At 52.0% G+C, this 22,213-nt stretch overlaps 1 protein-coding gene and 1 long non-coding RNA gene across 2 annotated transcripts; both read left to right on the top strand.

The window, feature by feature from the left end:
• The first annotated feature begins 1,015 nt into the window (after positions 1 to 1,015).
• On the top strand, positions 1,016 to 5,471 carry LOC113613703 (keratin, type I cytoskeletal 14-like). The gene is made up of 8 exons (XM_027094588.1): positions 1,016 to 1,593; positions 2,852 to 2,934; positions 3,531 to 3,687; positions 3,842 to 4,003; positions 4,087 to 4,212; positions 4,313 to 4,533; positions 4,626 to 4,672; positions 5,205 to 5,471. Exons 1-8 carry the CDS (start codon positions 1,063 to 1,065, stop codon positions 5,300 to 5,302), a joined length of 1,425 nt encoding a protein of 474 aa, XP_026950389.1. The 5' UTR covers positions 1,016 to 1,062; the 3' UTR covers positions 5,303 to 5,471.
• Positions 5,472 to 11,500: 6,029 nt separating this feature from the next.
• On the top strand, positions 11,501 to 21,967 carry LOC113613628 (uncharacterized). The gene is made up of 4 exons (XR_003430308.1): positions 11,501 to 11,772; positions 19,094 to 19,769; positions 21,400 to 21,494; positions 21,631 to 21,967. It is a non-coding gene; the product is annotated as an uncharacterized LOC113613628 (long non-coding RNA).
• Positions 21,968 to 22,213: the final 246 nt, after the last annotated feature.

Raw genomic sequence — 22,213 nt, 5'->3', positions numbered from 1 at the left:
CCTGGGGCTGGAAGCAAAAAGGCCCCCTCCAGTCCTGTTCCAGTAGTGTTGCTTCACCCCCCTCTGGGGCCCAGACTGGGCTACAATAGTGCTACCCAGACTTTGTGCCACACTCAGCATACAAAACGCTTTCACATCCATTGCCACGTTGAATTCTCAGTGCTGACTCTGCAGTACTCCCACTTTACAGATGAGCAAACTGAGACTCCAAGGAGGGTCAGGGCCTGGGTCACACAGGACTAAATAGCAGAGTCAGGACTCAGTCTGACTCCATGCACTTTCCCAGTGTCTCCTGTGACACCACCTGCCTTTGGCCAGACTGAGCAGCCAATGCCATGGGCCCAACCACAGATGTGTGGAGGATCTTAGGGTCTGTGCCTAGGGCTGGGGAGAGCCGCCTGGATTTCCCTTTACTGGGGGTGTCGGGAGAGAAGCCTGAGCCACCTGACTACTGGCTGGGCATGTTTCGGGGATGTGACAGGCCCCATGGCACAGTCCAGCAGGTCAGAGTTGGGAGGGCCCCAAAACCTTGTTTCTTTTTATGGGTGGTAACGCTGAGGGGGCATCTCTGTGCCCCGTGTGACCTTGCCATGCTGGTGTTCCTCCTGGAACATGGAGTGCTGGGCTTCCTCTAGGTGGATGTCAGAGACCCACCTAGTTAATGGGGACTAACAAGTCACTAGGTTTACGGTGCAGAGACCCTCTCCCACCACCTGGCTGAGTCCAGCATGCAGAGGGCTGTGCTCCCAGGGCCCAAAGGGAAAGTGTAGCCTGTGGGCCCATACCTCCTCCTGTGACTCACACCTGGTGGGACAAGAAACCCGAAACACCCCGAACAATGAGTTTCCAGTAAAATATGACAGACATGATGGGGCGGAGGAGAGGAGGGATCTGACTGGGAGTTGGCACTGTCCCCTGGGTGATGAAAGCCAAGGGGAATGGAAAATGCCAGGCCCGCCCTCACCCAGGAGTATAAAGCCTTGCATCCCTTCCTAACTCACCCAAGCACCTTTCTCTTCTCTCTGCCGACTCACTCGCTCGCTCACTTCCCTCCTTGACACCATGACCAGCCGCCAGGGCACATCTTCCAGCTCTATGAAGGGCTCCTTTGTCATCAGCGGCGGCTCCAGCTGCGGGCCTTCCGCCAGGGCCGGAGGCTCCTTCCGGGCCCCCAGCAGCTACGAGGGCCTGTCCTCCTCCCGCTACTCCTCCGGGGGTGTCTGCGGGGTGGGGGGCGGCTATGGTGGCAACTACAGCAGCAGCAGCAGCTTCGGTGGGGTCGTGGGTAGCGGCTTCGGTGGAGGATACGGCGGTGGGGCTGGTGGCGGCTACGGTGGTGGCTTCGGTGGTGGCTCAGGTGGTGGCGTGTGTGGCGGCTTTGGCGGTGGTGATGGGCTCCTGGTGGCCAGTGAGAAGGTGACCATGCAGAACCTCAACGACCGCCTGGCCTCCTACCTGGACAAGGTACGCGCCCTGGAGGAGGCCAACACTGACCTGGAGGTGAAGATCCGCGACTGGTACCAGAAGCAACGGCCCACTGAGATCAGGGACTACAGCGCCTACTTCAGGACCATCGAGGACCTGAGGAACAAGGTGCGTGGACCAGGCAGCGGGAGGTGCCGCTCCGGCCAGCTCATTTAGGAGCAATGGCTGCTTCAGGCCACTGGTTACTTGGGATTCTTAGGCAGAAGAGCTTCCAGCTCCAGATCCCTTCTTTTGGCTCTAGATGCCTCCAACAGAGCTGGTCTATGAGAAGATGGTCTCCCTTCCCCTATCTTGTTCATGCCTCTCTGAGCTCCAGATTCTCAGACCACAAGAGACCAGGGATTCCTACCCTTACATTTTACAGAGGAAGAAGCTGAAGCTTTGGGCTGTCTGCCCAAGGTCACACAGCAAATTAATGGCCGAGCCAAGCCTAAAGCCCTAGTGCCCCACCTGCCAGTACAGGAGGCAGCAACCCGTTCTCCAGCACAGGGGAGGAGCGAGGCTCTAACTGCTCCAGGCTACACATCCAAGTCACTCATTAGCTCATTAGTCTGGGCTGTGGCGGCTGCTGCCCGTGCGCCCTGGCACGGGTGGCCCCTCCCCACAGCCAGGAGGGCATGGAAAACCCACAGAGACAGTCACCGGTGGCCCACTTTACGTGCCCTGCGTAGGAGAGGGCCTGGGGGGCTTGTGTTATCTGACTCCAGCCCCCGTTCCTTGCTCCCATGTCACCTCAGGAACCTGCGGACCCTGCTTCCCTTGGTGTCTGGCTCTGATGCTTTGAGTGGATTAGGGAAATCAGATGATGAGGGAGGGAACTCTAGCCAGTCCAGGGTTCTACCTTTGTTTGCTTTCCTTTTGCTTCTTCTTGTCGAATCCCCTGTGCCAGCTGGATCTCAACTTTTGGGAAAGCCCCACTTTGAGGTCCTGTGCTCTGAAGACTTGAAAAGGAGTGTACGTGCCTACAGAGGACTGGCAGGGCTGACTTGTGCAGTGAGAGCAGAACTCAGATCCGGAAGGGGGTCTGGAGAGTCCGGTCACTCCCCTCCTCTGTGGGTCGGGCACTCGAGGGCCTGAGACTCATCTCAGGCTTTGCAGCAACTCAGTGGTAGATACAGGATCAGAACTCAAGGGCTTTTTATCTAAGGTCAGGGCTCTTTCTACCCATTCTGCTGACCACGAGTAGCCAAGTCCTGGGTCAAATCTGGACCACTGTGAGTTACCCTTTAGGCTGCCGTGGCAAAGGCTTGTGGGGAGTAGCAGGGACTCAGGCAGAAGCATGAAAGCAAAGTCCTGATGCAGGCTGCAGTCAGGTCTGGCTAGTGCTGTCCGCTGGACCAACGACCTGTGCCCTTTCCACCTGCAGATCCTTGCAGCCACTGTGGACAATGCTAATATCGTGCTGCAGATTGACAATGCCCGCCTGGCCGCTGATGACTTCCGCACCAAGTGAGTTTGCAGTGGTGTTTCAGAGCATCCCGTCTCCCCTGGGTTGGGCATTTTTGGAGAAGTGTTCCCTGAACAGAGCTGGAATGTGCCACAATGGCTGTGTTGAAAACCCCTTAGGGTGTTTGTAAAAATATGAGACTCTTGGGCCCCACCTTTGGGGTTTGGATTCAGTTATTATTATTATTTTTTCATTCAGTTATTTTTAATAGGCTACCTGGGTGATCCTGACCCACAGCCAGATTAGGGGGCCACTGCTTTAGGGAGGGGCAGTCCCCACTTCCCCGCCTGCCCCTGAAGTACAGGAGGTAGTCCTATCTGGAGGCCTTGTGTGCTACTGGCTGGCTGAAGCCAGAAGCATCGCCCCTCCGTGAATTCTATAGCACGATCAGCTGTCTTATTCTTGGCACTGTCCCCCTCCCCAGAATTTCAGATCTGAGGAATAATGGGCTCTGTGTCCATCCGTGCCATCTTCAAGACTGGCTCACTAAACCGCCCACAGGATGCCGACTATGGGCAGAAGCTGCAGGGGGAAGAGAACAGAGCCTTCAGTGTGGCCAGGGAGGGTGTCTCATTCCTTTTTCCCTGGGTCATTCCAGGTACGAGACGGAGCTGAACTTGCGCTTGAGTGTGGAGGCCGACATCAACGGCCTCCGCAGGGTGCTGGATGAGCTGACCCTGGCCAGAGCTGACCTGGAGATGCAGATCGAGAGCCTGAAGGAGGAGCTGGCCTACCTCCGGAAGAACCACGAGGAGGTGAGAACCAAATGGAAAAGCCAGCTTAGAGGGTTAGCTGGGAGGGAAGAGATGGTGGAGAGGAATGTTCAGACCTGGAACACCTCTGACTAGGGAGCCCTAATCGGTTGCCATAGTGAGGCCCCTGACTGTGGACCGTTCTTTGGTTGTGCAGGAAATGGCTAACCTGCGAGGCCAGGTGGGCGGGGATATCAACGTGGAGATGGATGCCGTCCCCGGCGTGGACCTGAGCCGCGTCCTGAACGAGATGCGCGAACAGTACGAGAAGATGGCGGAGAAGAACCGCAAGGACGCCGAGGACTGGTTCTTCAGCAAGGTGGGTGGCATTCGGAGTGGAAGGGACCCAGGACGCCTGCCTCCGTGGAACTTCCAGTGCCAACGATGTTTTCTTTTCTGCAGACAGAGGAACTGAACCGCGAGGTGGCCAGCAGCAGCGAGATGGTGCAGAGCAGCAAGAGCGAGATCTCAGAGCTCCGGCGCACCATGCAGAACCTGGAGATCGAGCTGCAGTCCCATCTCAGCATGGTAGGGGCGCTGCCAGGCCTGGGGGGCGGCGTGCCCAGGGTCCTGGAGGGAGAGAATGACCACCCTCATGGATTCCTGATCTTCTTTCCTTCCCTCACAGAAATCATCCCTGGAGAACAGCCTGGAGGAAACCAAAAACCGCTACTGCCTGCAGCTGTCCCAGATCCAGGGGCTCATCTGCAACGTGGAGGAGCAGCTGGCCCAGCTGCGCTGCGAGATGGAGCAGCAGAGCCAGGAGTACAAGATCCTGCTGGACGTGAAGACGCGGCTGGAGCAGGAGATCGCCACCTACCGCCGCCTGCTGGAGGGCGAGGATGCCCAGTGAGTAGGGGCCCCCTCTCAGTCCCGCTCCGCCCTGTTCACTCACTGCCCCCTGTGTGTCTGATCATTTTGCCCCTTTTCTGTCTTCACAGCTTCTCCACCTCCCAGTTCTCCTCTGGCTCTCAGTCATCCAGAGATGGTAAGAATTTCCTCCTCATCAAGCCTGGACTCAAGACCACCCCCTGTCTCCCAGCATGTCTAGGATGTTAGATGGGAGCTTCTGGAGGGGTTGAGCTAGGGTTTTCTCACCCAGTATCCCTTATGCACCTCTGTGGGTAGAAGAAGCCATTTTCTAAACCCTCCTTATGGCGAGGAGTTGGTGGCCCCCCATATGTGGCAGATCCCATAGTTCTGGAGGTCAGCATCAGGGACAGAGCCCCACATGGGTCTTCCCACCAAGACCAGTCCATTTGGGCAGATCTGGATGGAACCATTTTGGGCTGAGTTATTAGGAAGCTCCAGTCTGAGGACACAGACTCTGCCCCTGACCTTAGGGAGCTCTAGTCTGAAAGAAATGTGCTGATGATATCCGTGCCGGGGCGAGAGCAGCGGGTGAAGTGGTAATCAGGGGAGAGGGCAGCAGGGAGACAGTTTGTTTAAGTGCCCTCGCACTCCTGATTTCTCCATTGCCTATCCGCCGCTGATAACACCCTCTCTCCCCTCTTCCCCAGTGACCTCCTCCAGTCGTCAGATTCGCACCAAAGTCTTGGATGTGCAGGATGGCAAGTTGGTGTCCTCCCACGAGCAGATCGTTCGCACCAAGAACTAAAGCTGCTCTGCGCTGTTCAGGCCTAGAAAGCTCCCCATGTGGACACAGATTTCACTGGGTGAATCCCCTGTCCTGTCCCCCACCCCCCCACCGCAAGCACTTCACACCTGAGCCTTGTTTCACCCTTGCCCCTCCCAGCAATCAATAAAGCTTCATTATCTGAATTGCACAGCTATCGCCTCTGCCTGGTCATTGTCAGGAGGGGTGGTGGGGAGAAAGCGGAGGAAGCATCTCTTTGGAGCTCTCATAGCACCTGGCTATGTCATCCGGGACTGGGAGAAAGGACCTGGGGGCAGATCAGGCCCAGGTCCCAAGATGGCTTTCGCCATCGCAGAAGATAGATGTGTGTACCAGGTCATTTGTGGTGTCTCCTGGGGCATGGAGGAACATGCATTCATTTACTCACTGATCCATTTACTTATTCATTCAACAGGTATTATTGAGTGACTTTTGTAAGCCAGGCACTGTGCTAGGTGAGGGATTTCTTAACACTTCGGTCTTTAGGGATTCCTTTGAGTATATATTGAAAACTGTAGATCTCTTCCCATGCCCAATAAGCATACACACATTTGCATATAATTCCTGAGATTCACGGGTTCCCTAGAACTCATCAGTTGAGGTCCATGAACCCAGTCAGAACTCATGTTTTACTGAGAGTCTTGTCTCCCTCCATTCCACCTGCCCTTGCCTTCACAGCTGGGTCTGAATCCTGCCTGCTCTTAGTTGACATAGAGTAAGTTGATTAGCATCGCCAAGCCTCAGTTTCCACATCTGTAAGATGGGCACAATGACAGTACCTACCCCGGGAGCTTTTTGTGAGGATTTGCATGTCAGGCCTCTACCACAGTGCCTGGGACAGTGCAGGCTCAGGGCACGGCTGTGTGAGTGACACTGTGTGAGCTACCTCTTGTCCATGGTGGCTCTCGTCCATAATGAGAGCTTTTCTTAGAGGCTTGGGAACAGACGGACTGGTTTCTAACCCTGGCTTTGTTCTTCTTTTACATTTTAAAAATATCTTTATTGGAGTATAATTGCTTTACAATGTTAGTTTCTGCTGTATAACAAAGTGAATCAGCTATATGTATACATATATCCCTCCCACCCTCCCACACTTCCTATCCCACCCCTCTAGGTCATCACAAAACATCGAGCTGACTGTGTCTTTATTCCTGCCCTGCCTGGCTCTGTTCTGAATCAGCTCCATGACCTTGGAGAGTCTCTGTTTCCCCATTTATTCAGGAAGCATGGTGAACTCTGCTTCTCGGAGTTATATGGGAATCCAGGGAGTGAGTGCACATCTAGAGCCAGGGTGGTAGGAGGCTCCTCCGGTGGGGAGTGTCTTTTCCTCTCTTTGGGGGGTTGGAAAAGGAGAAGGAAGGGGAGGACATCCACCTGAGTGAGGTGGGGAGGGCTCACCGCCCCAAGCTAGGGAAGAGTTGACTAGTAACTGTGTCACTTTCTACAGCTCATTCATTTAGCCACGTGAATGAAGCTTTGAGGGGGAGTCAAGGGTGGGACTAGGGTTAAAGAAAAGACTTAGTCTTTGAAGGCAAGGGGACTAAAAGCCTGGGCTGGAATCAGACATCCTGAGTTGGAGTCACGGCTCCTACCCTGACTAGCCGGGAAGGATCTGCGCAAGATCCCCTTTTGCAAAACAGGCAACGACAACCCTCCCTGCACGAGGCCGTGGAGGATTAAATGATCTCATGTAGGAATGGGTTTAGCGTTGTAGTTGGCACGCAGCTCGTGCTCCATAAATGGAAGTGTAAGAGTGTGGGTTATTAGGAAAAGGAATGAAGTCATATTGGTTTCTTTGACCTCATTTTCACCTCAGGAAAGGAGGCTTGAAACTCTGGGATGTCTCTTTACCTGAGTTTTGGCTCTAAAAAGGGTTTATCTGGGGTGATCTCTGGGTGAGGGTGAGCCATTCTGGAGGTGAGTGACAGAGTTTTGGAGGAATGAGGGGACAGTTCGGGGAGGCGGGAGGTTTGAAAGACCTTCCTCGGAGACTGGGAAGGGATGGTTTTATGGCCCTAAACGTGACAGGACCCTGGTGGGGAGGGGCTGCGTGATGTTCCTAGGGATGCTGGACCCTGGGGACCAGCGTTCTCAGCTGGGCAATGAGCTCAAGTGGCATGGAGTCTGGGGAGTGGTCCACATTTGGGAGGCCACGTGGGCCTGGGCAGAGAGCAAAACATACCCTTAGTCACCGATGAGGACTGCATTAAGAATCCCCAGACATCGCTCTGCCTTGGAGGTGGTACCAGATTAAAGTTTCCACCCCCAGAGGAGAGCTGCTTTAGAGGAATATGGAAATGTGAGATTTCTTAGACCTGACTGTGGGGGGCTGGGCTTCCTGTCCTTGTGGGTAGCTGCTAGATGGGGAAGGTGTAGCTGGGGGCCGCCTGCCAGGAGGCAGGCTCAGAGGTGGGAGGGAAGGAAGTCAAGCAGTGGGCTTTGAGGTGGTCCCACCCTGTATGCTGGGCCCTAGAGGGAAGGAGCAGACAGGCAAGTGTCTCAGAGTCCCACACAGAGCCCACTGGCTCACCACCATACCCCACTAGGGAGAGTGAGACCAACACTTTATGTCCAGCTGCTGACGGCGCTCTCGTCCACAGGCCCTGGTGCCACAACTACCCACCCAGCTAAAGACCTGGGCCATTCCCTCTGACGAAGGCAAGGCCGCCTACCCCCTCGTCACCCCAGAGCTAGATGATAGGAAACTAGGAGAGTGACTTCATAGCACAGTCTAGTGCAGGCAGCAGGAGCTGTCTCTCAGAGTCCTGGGGCCGGTCGCGGGGCCCCTCTGGCTCCACTTCCCCCAAAGCAATTAGGAAGGATGACCCTCTCTCCGCCCTCAGAACACAGCACAGAAGGGCAGTGCTGAAAGGCTGCAGAGATCGCTCCTCCAACCTCCTCCTCTTCGGAGCCGGCTCCAGGTCACACAGACGGAAAGCGGCTAAGCCCAGCCCCGCTTCCTGGTCAGGCTTGTGCTCATTCCTGTTCTGTAGTCTCTCGGGATGAAGCTGAGAGCCCAACAGGACCAAGATGAATTTCTCCTAGCTGACTCCAAGGTTTTTGTTTCATGGGACAGTGCCCATTTTGATATTCTGGGTCTCCTTTAGTTTGGGGGGTGCTCCTTTTATTGTGAAAAGACCTCAAACATGTCCAGGGGCCGGTACAGGCAACAGGTGGTCTACCTCCCTATATGGTTGTCTGATCAGGTGAAGGGCACGTCCTCACGGCAGCAGGTGACCTGGTTTGGGTAATGTAGCCAGCTAGTCCCATGGGCTGGTGTTGGACGAGGCAGCCCCAGGGAGGCCTGAAGCCCAGGAAGATGGCGGTCCCGACGTCCTGACGGGATCCTCACTGAGATCGGATGCTGCCATAAAGGGGACAAGGGGGCGCTAGGGACTTCCAGGGCAATGCCTGGACTCAGGCAGACACAAGACAGGCACCAGCTCCGAGGGCTGCCCTTTGCCAGGCCAGCACTTTCCTGATGGGGTTCCCAGTGCAGTACTAGCCACTGTAGGGAATACCTGGGAAAGAAAGTTTTCTTCCTTTTTCTGATGAACTTTGGGGTGACAGCATGGGAGAGAGGGTGAAAAGAGACACAGAGAGATGGAGAGAAATAGACATGCATATAGACAGAGAGAGAGAAAGAGAGAGAGAGGAGTCAGAGAAAAAGAGACAGAAACAGAATCAGAGAAAGACAAGAGTGAAGGCCCTGGGCTTCACTGGAGTCTTACCTGGAGGCCTGGAGGGTCTTTGACGGAAGAAACCATGATCCTCCAACCTTTGTGTGCCCTTCTCCTCAGCGCCGCTTAGCACAGGTGAATGGGAGCTCAACAGCCTAGGAGGATGGACTTATTAACGAGAGGGCTGAGAGCTGAAGTTGTCCACATAGTCCAAGGGGAAGCTGGGGGCAGACACTGCCATTGACAGTCGGGAAAACGTCTTGCTGTGTGCCAAACCCACACCCACAGATTTACAATATTAGCTCTTTTGAGCCTCACAGCAACCCGGTGAGGTCAGAACTGTTTTTCACCACCAAAATCCTTTGCTTGACAACTCACTGCCCTTTGGCCATACTGGCCTCTGTTCTGTGGCTGTATTGCTTCTCCTCACCTCAGGACATTTGCACATGCTCTGTCTCACCGCCCCCCCCCCAACCCACTGCATGGCCCAGGATGCTCTTCTACTGGCTCATTCGTACTCACCCTTCACTCAAGGGTCTCTTTCTCATGGCGACATTCGCTGATCTTCCTGACCGGGCCACACCCTCATTATGTGTATCCCATTCGCCTATGGACAGCACTGCCCTTGTTGCGGAGTACGGGCTCTAGGCACGCGGGCTTCAGTAGTTGTGGCTCATGGGCTCTAGAGCGCAGGCGCAGTAGCTGTGGCGCGTGGGCTTGCTCCGCGGCATGCGGGATCTTCCCGGACCAGGGGTCGAACCCGTGTCCCCTGCATCGGCAGGCGGGTTCCCAACCACTGCGCCACCAGGGAAGTCCCGAGAGGAACTGGAGGGAGCTGCAAGTGTGCACATTCTCTGAGGTACACAGGGTGTGTGGGAGCACTGTATGGTTTAGTTAGGGGGTCTGGGGAATTGTGGGAGATGGGGCTGGAATGAAAGATTGGGATAGGCCTTGGATGCCAGGAATGTGGACCCTGTCTTGGGGGTGAAAGTAAGTCAGCGACGGTCAGATAGGAAAGTCTACTCCGCTTCGTGCGTGGAGAAGGAGTTAGAAAGCCTGAAAGAAGCAGGGAGAACAGCCAGGAGCTGGTGGCAAAGGTCTGGGTGAGGGCAGAGTGGAGAGGGACTCAGGGGGCTGAACGAGCAGAGGCCAGTCTAACATTTCTCGGGTGCTTCTCATGCATCTCTTACTAGGAGATGGGCTGACTACTAATATCATCATTTTATAAAAGAGGGAGCAAAGGCATAGAGTAGTCAAGTAACTTACCAAAGTCAAACAGCTAGTGAGCTTTGAGCTGGGATTGAGCTCAGGTAGCCTGGCATCAGAGCCCGCTCTCTTCTTGCCTTGTCCACCGGAATATGCTCTGACTTTCTGCCAGGGACAGTGGCTTGTAAATTCCAGGAGGGTAGGATAAGTCACACATCTCAGTATCTTTCCCAGGGCTCAGTATGGGAAAGGTCAATTCCATACCCATTGCTGGGCCCTGCTGAGCCACTTGCCTTCCTGCTGCAAGGTCAGCTAGCGTTAGCAATGCTTTTATTCAGTCTACTCTCTCCCAATTCCTTCGTGTGAACTCTGCTGTTTTCAAGTATTGGGGGGCACGCTGCTTTGTAACTGTCTCAGCCTTTCTGCCATGCCACTCGTCTCTTCCATCAGATTGGAGACTCTGAGAGCAAAGACTGGGCTCCGCATCAGATTGGGGCTCCATGAGGCCAGGGGCCAGGCTTTCTACCCACACAGGCAGCTCCCCCATCCTCTGGAACAACTCCTTGGTGGCCTGGTCCCAGCTCACTCACAATGGGCACCGAGTGGGTGCGGGGAGGGGTGCGGACCATATTGATCCTCAGTGGGGGAGGTGACTCTGTTCCTGGGAGTTTCTATCCCAGAGGGGCTAAGTCTCAGATCTGCCGTCGGGCCAGCGGAGACCAAACTCTAGGATCTAGGTCACCCCCTGGTGGCGGAGCTGATTTACGGTGCCCATGACAGCCTAATATCCTCACGTTACCCCACACAGTGGAGAGAGGCTGGGCCGCCTCCGGGCAGTCAGCAAAGGATGCTGAGCCTGGGGCGGCTTGGGGCAGTCCGGCCACCTCCTGGATCTCAGACCTCCTTTGGAGTCTGTCTGGGGGAGAATGGAGCAGATAGCGGGCACAGCCAGGCGTACCACCATCACGGAGGGTATAAGTAGGCAGCTTCGGGGACTGCTCTGCATCCTGGCTCCAGGGCTGGCGGCACTCCTACAACTGCTTTCATCCACAAGCTGCGGGCAGTGCCGTGAGTTGCAGACAGTTCTCATCGTCCTGCTGGAGCCGGGTCGGGGAGGCACGAGGTCCTCCTTTAGCCGCTTCAGCTCCTCTGGGGCTGGTGGAGGAGGGGGCCGATTCAGCTCTACCAGTAGCTATGGTGTGGGGAGCTCTGGGGCCTGTGGGAGGGGAGGTGACGGCAGTTCTGGCTCCAGTTATGGCAGAGGATCTGGGCGTGGTTTCAGTGTTGGGAGTTTTGGTAGAGGCTTTGGTGGAGGTTCCAGGGGCTGTGGGGAGTGGCTTTGGCGGTGGTGCTGAAGGCGGAGATGGGGGCCTCTTGTTTGCTGATGAGAAGACCGCCGTGCAGGAACTTAATAGCCGGCTGGCCCCCTACTTGCCTAAGGTGCAGACACTAGAGGAGGCCAATGCCGACCTTTAGAGTAAGATCTGGGACTGGTACAACAGGCAGGGGCCCGTCCAAAAGGATTACGCTTGTTATTATGACCCCATCCGGGATCTCAAGAACCAGGTAAGCCCGGGAAACTCGGATCTCTGTCTCCCCATCTCTCTCTCTCTCACACGTGTACACACACGCTCACACACTCACTCACATGCTTTATCTCCCCCCAGAAGGCAAGATGCTGGACTCTAAGCTTAGACAGTAGCTGGAGAATCTATCCCTTGGAAACTTTAACTTAAAAATGTTATTTTTTTAAATTGAAGTATACTTCTTTACAGTGTTGTGTTAATTACTGCTGTAAAGCAAAGTGATTTAGTTATACATACATATGTACATTCTTTTTATTTATTTATTTATTTAATTTTTTGCGGTGCGCGGGCCTCTCACTGCTGTGGCCTCTCCCGTTGCGGAGCACAGGCTCCGGACGCGCAGGCTCAGCGGCCATGGCTCACGGGCCCAGCCGCTCCGCGGCATGTGGGATCTTCCTGGACCGGGGCACGAACCCGTGTCCCCTGCATCGACAGGCGGACTCTCAACCACTGCGCCACCAGGGGAGCCCAGTACATTCTTTTTAAAAATATTCTTTTCCATTATGGTTTATCATAGGATATATAGTTCTCTGTGTTATACAATAGGACCTGTTGTTTATCCATTCTCTATATAACAGCTGACATCTGCTCACCCCAACCTCCCAGTCCATCCCTCCCCCAACCCCCTCCCCCTTGGTGACCACGAGTCTGTTTTCCACGTCTGTGAGTCTGTTTCTGTTTCATAGATAGGTTCATTTGTGTTATATTTTAGATTCCATGGAAACTTTAACTTTTATCAGAAACAACTCTTGGCCTGGCCTAGGTGGGGAATGCAGAGGCAGCGTGGAGGGAGCATAGCAATGGGGCAACCCGGTCCTGAGTCTGACACCAATTCACTATGTGATGTTGGGAAGCCCGATGCCATGTCTGGGCCTATTCTCCTAGCCTTTTTTTTTTCTTTGTGGTACATGGGCCTCTCACTGTTGTGGCCTCTCCATTTGCAGAGCACAGGCTCTGGACGTGCAGGCTCAGTGGCCATGGCTCACGGGCCCAGCCGCTCTGCGGCATGTGGGATCTTCCCGGACCGGGGCACGAACCCATGTCCCCTGCATCGGCAGGCGGACTCTCAACCACTGCGCCACCAGGGAAGCCTGATCATTATTTTTGACAGAGCCTTAGGTAAGGCTAGGATACACATGGCTTAAGTCTCAAAAGCATAGGAGATGAGTTGGAAATGGTGTATTATCTAGTCTATTTCTCCCCACACCCTACGAGGTGGGTATTGTTATTATCCCCATTTTAGAGATAAGGAAAAAGAGGTTCAGAGAAGATAGGTAACTTACTTGAGGTCATACAACTCATAAATGAGAGATCAGCTCTGTGGGGCCCCATAGCCAGTGCTTTTAATCATCATGAGGATGGGGCACCTGGGTCAGCCACGGTTCAGGTAGAAAAGAGGCTCAGGGGTTGTAGTCAGTGGTTGGCTTGGACAAGCCAGTTATACGATAAAACTGCCAAAAGGAGCACATATTAAAAATAAAGTCTAAATGCAGGAAAGAGTCCCACAGGTGAAGTGGTCTCTAGGTCAGAGAGAGTTTCCCTTGTGCATGTTGAATCTTGCAAAATAAAAATTTACTATGAAGTTGTAGCGAAAGGCTGGGTAACATGATTGGGAATGTTTGGCTCAGAGAAGCCTTGAGGTGCCTGGGAGCTGCTCTTCTCTAGAGAGTCTGGTGTGGTTTTGTGTGTCGGGTGGCACTGCAGGGTCATGGATGTGCATCTATGGGCAGAGGCTGAGGCCATCTTTGCCTCAACATGCAAGGGATTTACTAACAAAGACTGTTTCATGGAGGAGGGGGCTGCCTCATGAGCCTCCATCCTCAGATATGGGAGAGCACCTGCCAGCTGCTGCAGGAGATCTTCAGGAATTGGATGGGGGCCACTAGGGCCCAAGGGTCCTTCCATCTCAGGATTCTCCAGCTCTTTGAGCTCTAGCCTCCTTGCTCCCAGTTGCCCATCTTCCTGCCAGTTGCCCATCTTCCTCCAAGTCTTTCTGTCTCTTGCTCTAAGTCCTCTCTTTTCACTCTCTCCACAGGCTACCAGCTGCGATACTAGAGCCCCTGTAAACTTTCCCAGCCCCGCCTCAGCTGAGCATCCCCCAGGCAGGCAGACCTGGATGCAGCCTGACATTGGGAATAGCTAGTAACAAGCCTCCAGGCCCATTTGGAACTGGGCTGACTGGGCATGTCTTTCCTCTGGCTGCCCATTGGCTCCCTCCTCTGAGAGGGTTGGGGAGACCTCTCTCCCTCTGTCTGGTCTGGGGGTGACCCACTCCCTGTCTTATCTCGACTTCCCAATAAAGCTTTCTTACTGCACATCAAACTTGGACTTTGACCCATTTGTTCTTTGGGATTGAGGTGGGGCAGAAAGGAGGTGAAGAGAAAATCAGCTGAGTCCACTCTAAGAGTGTTGGTTAGCTTTTCTATCAGTTAACTTTTGCCTGTAACAAAGCAACCCACAATTTAGTGGCTTAAAATCACAACCATTTATTTACCTTGTGCTTTTGCAGTTGACAGCTTGGACTGGGCAGTTCTGTTTACCTTTAAGCATCTGTGGTCAGCTCCAAGTCAGCTGCGTAGCTCTGCATCAGGGGCTAGGCTGCATACGGGTTAGGGATGAAAGGACCACATGACTCTCATCCTCCAGCCAGCTGGCTCAAGCAAGTCTGGATAATGAACGGAGGCGTGTAAGGTCTCTTACCTACAGAGGGAAACAAGACAAAAATGAGGTGGGTTTTCCTTTGGAAGATTTCACGGATGGTGAAACATACAGGCACAAATAAAGTGCTCCAAGGCAAAGCGAGGAACATTCTCACAAGACAGCGCCTGACAGTGTTCTCCAAGGATTCTGACTAGAGACAGATTCAGACAGAGCCCTCAGCCTGTGTTCCAGATGCTACAGCTGTGTATCAAACCTCCCCAAAGCTTAGAGGCTTAAAAGAACAATGTTGATTTGGGGGCTTGGTGGGAACAGCCCGCTTCTGCCCTACTTGGTGTCACCGTGGCTCACAGGCTGGGGGCTGGAGTCACCCGAAGCCTTGTTTGCTCACATGTTTGGCCCCTGGGCTGGAAACACTCAAACCTGGAGGCTGGCCCTGCAGGGGCTCCCTGGCATTTCTGTATAAAGACTCTCAGTGTGATCCCTCCAGCAGGGCAGCCTCAGGGTGGCCGGACTTCTTAGATGCTGGCTCAGGGCTCCCAAGACATATGTTCTAAGCAAGAAAGAACCAGGAAGAAGCTGTTTTTCTTCATTGCCTAGATTTGGAAGTCAGGCAGTGTCACTTCTGCTGTACTCACAGGCTTGCCTAGGTTCAAGGGAAGGAAGCATAGACCTTGCAGTAGGCAGAATTCTAAGATAATCCCAGTTATTCAATCAAAGACAACTTAGGTGTTGCTGTGAAGGGATTTTGGAGAATTCATTAAGGTCTCTACTGTGTTGGCCTTAAGATAGGGAGGTTATCCGGTGGGCCTGACGTAATCACGTAAGCTCTTTAAAAGCAGATAGCTTTCTCTGGTTGGTTACAGAAGAGGAAGTCAGAGATTTGAAGCATGAAAAGATTTCAATATTCCATTGCCGACTTGAAGATGGAAGGGGGCATAAGGCAAGGAATGTGGCTGGCCTCTAAGGGCTGAGAGCCACCAAGGAAACGGGGACCTCAGCCCTTCAGCTGCAAAGAACTGAGTTTTTCCAAGGACGAGAAAGAGTTTGGAAGTAGATTTTCTCCCAGAGTCTCCAGGTGAGAACTCGACCTGGCCAACACCTTGGTTTCAGCCTTGTGATACCCTGCAAAGAGAATCCGGTCACACTTGCAGAACTGCAAGCTAAGAAATGGGTCCTCTTTGAAGCTGCTACATTGGCAGTAATTTGCTTGGCAGAAACAGAAAACAGAGACCCCATCTCAAGATGGAGGAGTGGCAATGTCACATTGAAGGACAGCATGTGGAATGAGATATATTGATCTTTGGAAAATATAATTTGCCACAGACTCTGGATCATTGGGGGAGGGATTAGGTAAGGGTAAACTTAGGACATTAAGCAAACACGGAAGCTCAGGAAAACCCAAGATCCTGGGATTTATAGAGATGGAAGCTGTATGGGGTCTCTGGGTCCAAGATGGCTCTAGCAAGATGCCTGAGCAGCGAGAGTTTGTGATCCTTTCTCTAGTGCTTTGCCCTTAGTGTGCAACTGGTGACAATCTTCTCTGGTTCTCTTCCTGCTACCAGCTCTCTTCCTCGCCTATCTTCTCTCTATCTCTATTTGGGGAACGCTCCATCTTGAGTCTGAGACTCCCCAAGAACTGGTTTTCCCAACTTCCCTTGCTGCTAGGGCATGGCCATGTGGCATAGCTCTGCCAATCAGGTGATCCTACAAAAGGCTTCGATTTGTATGGGAAGGAAGCATTGAGTGGAATCTAATATGGCAGGAACAGGGCTGGGGCAGAGACAGGGAGTTTATTAAGGCTACAGTAGCGGTGGTTCTGCCAGGGATATGCAGTGCCCAACATCAATGGTTCGAGCTGCAATGTCTGTGGCCAGCAGTGACAGCAGTGGTGTCTTCCTGGAGCAATCATTTAGTGTGATTTGGGCAATGTTTGCATAAACCCCAAGTCTGATTCTCTGCAAATGCTGGAAAAGATGTACTGCTTTCTCTGTAGGTGAAAGCAAACATATTCTGCTATTCTTTGCTTATTGAGATAGAGAAAAAAGAGGTTTCCATGTCAGGTGCCTAGGATTATTGTGATCCAATGTGGATCAATGTTTGCTATTAGAATAGACGTGTAATAAGTTGTAAAGTAATCCTTCCCTAACAACTGCCCATATTCTGCACAGAGAAAACGACAAGTTCATTGGGAAGTGATCAGAGTCATCAAGCCTGAATTTATCAGACCTTTCATATGGCACTAATCTCTCTCATTCTCTTAGAGATGTAGTGTTGTTGATGCTTCTCACCACAATAATCCTTACTCCATGGGTCAGGGAGCCATTTACTGTCTTCTTCTATTCCATTTCAGAGACTGGGAAAAAAAAAACACAGGCTGGGTCCAGGGTACTATTGGGCTCAGGAGAGGCAGACTTAGGTCAAAACTCCATTTGCCGAATGATCCTCTGTAATGGTCAGATTCTCAGCTGCAACCAACAGAAGCTACTCTGGCTACGTTAACAAGTAAGGGATTTATAGCTGCTCTAGATAAATCAAAGAATCATTAGGAGGGTTAGAGAAACAGGACCTAGGCTGAATTTCTAACATCTCCCCAAATGACACAGCAGAATGGGTCTGCCAAGGGAGCTGTTGCCGCTGCCAAGACTAGGAAGTTTTCAGGTCAGGATGCAGCCTTCTGAATCAACAGCCTCCCCAGCTTGGGCTTCAGGACAACACCATCTCTGCCATCCATGCCAGCAAACTAGATGCCCCAAGTGGAGCCCATACTTCACATACCTCCCTTCTAAGTCTCACATGGTGCACCTGATTGGTAGAACCTAAATCACCTGGCTTATCTTAGTGACAAAGGAAGCTGGGAAATGTAGTTTTTGGATTTACCTGGGAAAGAATAGTGATTGGAATGACAGATATAACCTACCCCCACATAAGGTTTCGGTCTAACTGGTGAACCACAGTGTTGTTCTGCATGTTCAGAGATTAGAGTTAGTTTGGAACCAGAGTCCAATAGTCCCCAAAGGTCTGGATATTTTCCTTCCCCCAGCACACAGCTACTCTTGTAAATGCCCACAGGCTCCTATGTGGAAGGTTAGGAGGTAGATGTACAGTACTTGCTTGTGATGTTATTGCAGAGCCCTTCCTCAGGGGTACCTGGACTTCCCTTTATTCAAAGTCCTCCGGGTCGAGGAGCTGATTCTGGTCTTGGAACTGGATAAGAGTCTGTCCTTCTCTATCACAAGGCTTAAGACAGGTCTCTTCCTGGCCTAAAGTTTTCTTTTTGGGGGGTGGGGTAGGAAACTATGGCAGATATGACAGACTGACTTGCTCATATCAGCTCCCACATCCTTCTAGTGAACTTTCCTATTCTCTAGAGGCAGATAATCTTTAACCCTACTTTTCCTAAACTCCCTTACAGTTACATCTAGGTGTAATTTGGGTTTTTCCAATCAGATGCACTTCTGTGGGACGTGAGTTGAGCGGAAAGAGATCTGGAGGAAGGAAGTGTTTCTTGTTGGAATAGATCTACCAGTTACTGTATGGTCCTAGGGCCACTTATTGTGGCAGACCAGGATTTCCTTTGGGGGGTGGTTCTGTGGTGTTAATCTGGGAGCCCTTCCTAGAGGCTCAATCTAGAGTCTGCTCCTCCAGGCTTCTAATGATTTTGTAAGCAGCCAATGCTCTGTATTAAATTCCTTTCTGTTAAGAAAGTGAGATTTGTTTCTGTTACTTTAAACTGAATGCTCACTGAAGCAGGATTTTGGTGGTCTGCCCTCATCTTTTGGTCATAGAGATCCATGATGAACTAATCATCATATAATACCTACAGGTCTTATCATTCTGCTTACTATTCCAGCCCTCCAGAACTGAAGGGTCCCTACTTGTCCTCTGCCACCTGGGACCCCATTTCTATAGAAATCAGGGACGCGAATTCAAATGTAGCATCTCCCATCCACAACCCCAAAGAACAACTGTTACCATGTTTTCCTGGTAGCAGAAAAAATTCAGGGTTGACGACTCTGATCACTTCCCAAACAACTGCTACACTGTGTTCCCTCTTGTCTAGGTATTTCTTAATTGCCAGAGTCTAGACAGTGTCTTCTGGGCTCTCATAGTTGGGAATTGGTTGAATGGGTTCTACATGATAACCCCACCCCGACATTTCTGTTTCCCTGGCTGGTTGCATTTCTTCTTCTTTATTCCTCTTCCTTTATTATTATTCCTTCCTTCTTTGCAAGGATTTTATGGAAACTCAAGTTTATTTTGTATAGGTCACTACCGAGTTCAGTTTCTGCCACCCAACTAAACGAATATTTTAGACCCACTCCTGGACAGTCCAGCTAGCAGCTGAACTGTGAATCTCTGGTTAATGCCTCTATATGGATGAATTTAGCCTGATCAAAAATTAGGGTCCATTCCCAAACCCAGTATTCACATTTCTGCTGATACAGATTAGTAACATCTTGAAATTCTCTTGGCGAGTAAACCTTTTTCTCTCAGCTTTCGCTTTATAATGGACCTCTTCCCTTGGGGGTCTGATTTATAATTCTGGAGACGATAAAGGGTGGTAGGGGGGAGTGTGAGGATAATTTGGAGCTTGGGGGTACTATAAGTCAATTAAACTGACTCATATATTTCTCTTCCAGTTCCGTGGGTGCCCCCCTTGCCTGGTCGATGGTCTAAATTTTACATGAGAGAATTGGCAAGACTATGATTTCAACTGATGCTGTGGTTTGGCAACTTGGAGAAGTCCCCCGCTCTCTGCAACTAGAGAACGTCCACACACAGCAACAAAGACCCATCTCAGCCAAAATTAAATAAATAAATTTATTTAAAAAAAAAAAAAGAAGATGGGTGACTTCCCACACGCGGATTCTTTCCCAGGACCTCAGATTCCCTGCCTAAGGCCCTGGCTCAGTGCTGGCCAATGGGAGGTGTGGGTAACTGAGCCGATAGTGCAGGAATGAGGGTAACAGCTGGATGGTCTCCAAGAATCCTCTTGGCTCCAGCATCTGTTACTCCAACACTCATAAGCCCCGAGTGCCTTGATCTCCCTGCGTTTCCCTCCCCTTCGAGTCTCTGCTACATGTCGAGGCTGCTGCTGGCCCTCTTGGCCTCGGGGCCCTGAGGCTCTCTCTCTGTCTCAGGCCCAAACAGGAAGATAATCAGCTCCCTTCTCTGTAACTCTTACTAGACTGAGAACCACTGGGACTGTCGGAGCGGGTTCCTGTGAAACCGAAAATAAAGTTCAAGGGGACAAGCCACCAGCATCAGCAACAAATAAAACCCAGCAGCGACAGTACGGTGTGAGGTTAAAAGATGGTGAGGAAAGGTGGGTGTGGGGACTGTGCTTCTGTGAATATCTCTAGCTGGAGTCTCTATTTTAATTGCTTCTTCAGATCATTCATTCATCTGTTGATTCATTCGACGAATATTTATTGGTGCCTTTTCTGGGTCAGGGGGTGGAAATCAATAAAACTGTGAACAAAACAGATGAGGTCTGTTTCCCCATGGGGCTGGCGGTCTAGTGCTGGAGGCAGATAAGCAGCCTGGTCATTGCCGGACGATGTGCTGTGTGTGCAGTCGGTGATGGGAGGGAACAGGGGCTGGGAAAGCACACAGGCCCCCTGACCTGACCATGGCGGCAGGGGACGCTCCCTATGACAGGTGTGGGACAGGGATGTTCTGTAACATGTCATTATTTCTCACAACGCCTGTGAGAGTTAGCTATTGTTGTTTCCATTTATAGATGAGGAAACCAGGGCTCAGAGAAGGAAGGAAGTTGCCCAAGTCACACACACCAAGGTTGTCCTGGCTCCAGATACTGCCATCCTAGTACTGTCTATGTGATCTCTAACAATTTCTAGCACTTTTTAAAAAAAACTTATTTTATTGAAGTATAGTTGACATATAATGTTAATTTCTGCTGTAGAGCAAAGTGATGCAGTGATACATATATACATTCTTTTTCATATTCTTTTCCATTATGGTTTATTCTAGCACTTTCTAAGGTCAGACATGGGCTTCTGAAGAGCAGAGAAGAGCTGTTTTGAGACAATTGTGCAAATAATTAGGCAAGCTCTGCAATGTCTGGCCTCAGTTTCCCCCATGAAGGCACTTTGTCTGAGCTTGTTGAAGGAATGAATGAATGAATGACGCTGAGGAAGGATGAGGGTTTTGGACCAGATGGTCCCTAAGAACTCCTCTGCCCCCACACTGTCTGGTTCTGACACTCATACATCTTCAGATGGCTTTGATCTTCCTGAACTTTGGGGAGTCTCTAGTCCTGGAGACTCTCGATCCATCTTTGCTGCCACCAGCACCCTCAGTCCCAGGGACTTGCCATTCTCACCTTAACTCAGGCCCGACCCAGCCAACTGTGATCCGTCTCATCTGCTCCCCTCAGCATGACTGAGACACGTGGGCCGTTATCAGAAGTACTTTCGTCAAGGGAGAGGGAAACCTCAGGAAAGTGAATCAAGAAAACACAAAACCTGTAAGAAAGAGTCAAGTTTGAGATTCAAAGGTGGGGTAGGGGTGGGGAGGAAGCTGGCTTCTCCGAGCCTCCTGCTTTTGGGGTGTCCCCAGTGGAGCCCCTGTCTACCTTTACCAAGTCATTGACGCCTTCATTCACAACATGCACTTATCCAGGGCCTGCTCTGTGCACGCTGCTGGTTACCGGGGCTACGACAGGGACCCAAGCAGACACGGGCTCTGCCCCAGAGTCTTACGGGGGGAGACCAACGAGTAACAGCGGCACAACCTAGGGTGCTGAGCTCCACTCTGGGAAGCCCGGGGCCTCTGGGGCACACAGCAGGAGTCCTAACCCAGTCTTGGGAATCAGGGAACATTCCATGGAGCCAGGGCTGGGCCGAGACCTGAAGGACCGGTTGGATTCATCCTGGTGGAAATTGATGGAGGTGTGGTGTTTATGTGCGTGTGTGTATTGCAGGAAGGCCAGTGTTCTGGGCAGGGGCAACTGTCAAGGCCTGGAGGTGACACTGAGTGGGGCCTAATGGAGGAACTGGAACCCGCTTCCTGGGGCTGGTGAGAGGGCAGGGTGCGTTGGTGGGGGCCGGGGGTGGGACAAGGGGAGGGCTTGTTCGGTGAAGGGGAGGAGACTGAACTGGATCCCGAGGGCCCCAGGTAAGCCCGTGCCCTCTCTACACTCACCTTTTCCCAGCCCTGTGTGGGGGACAAAGCCCTATTGGCCAAGAAGTGCGACCATCTTTGGTCCGGATGCAATCCTCCTAGTAGAGAATGAGTCTGGCAAGAAGACACATGGTCTCCAATCTGGTCGGAAGCTGCACTAGAGTTGGGAAGCATCATTTATCAAACTCCCAGCACTTGCTTTCTCTGAGTAAACACCATGGCTGAGTTGTATCCACAGCTTTGGCTTCAATAGCTCCCTGTGTGTGTGTGCCCATGACACTTATCACTGGTGAGGACCCTGCCCCCCAGCTTACAACTGTGCTTGAGTTGGGTCCCTTCCTCTCTCCAAAGTTATGCTCCATGGGTAACTATAAGTCTCCTTGTCGTTTTTGTCCTCCGCCTCCACCCCATCTGCATGTCCTCATCACGATTGCAGTTGCACCCCTTTTATGCTGGCCCCGTGGCAGGCCTTTACGTAAGTCATCTGCTTGACTGCCCACAACCACCCAACTTCACAGATGGGAAACTGAGGCTCAGACAGAGGACATAACGCAGCTGACTAAGGATCTGGGTTGGTCTGGCTCTCAAGCCCACCCTCATCATCTCATGCTGTC

This window comes from Aethalodelphis obliquidens, unplaced genomic scaffold (assembly GCF_003676395.1).
Source record: "Aethalodelphis obliquidens isolate GAN/ISIS:26980383/991018 unplaced genomic scaffold, ASM367639v1 scaffold89, whole genome shotgun sequence".
In the NCBI taxonomy this organism is placed as follows: domain Eukaryota; kingdom Metazoa; phylum Chordata; class Mammalia; order Artiodactyla; family Delphinidae; genus Aethalodelphis; species Aethalodelphis obliquidens.
Note: the sequence above shows the minus strand (reverse complement) of the source record. Positions and strands in the feature narration are given on the sequence as shown.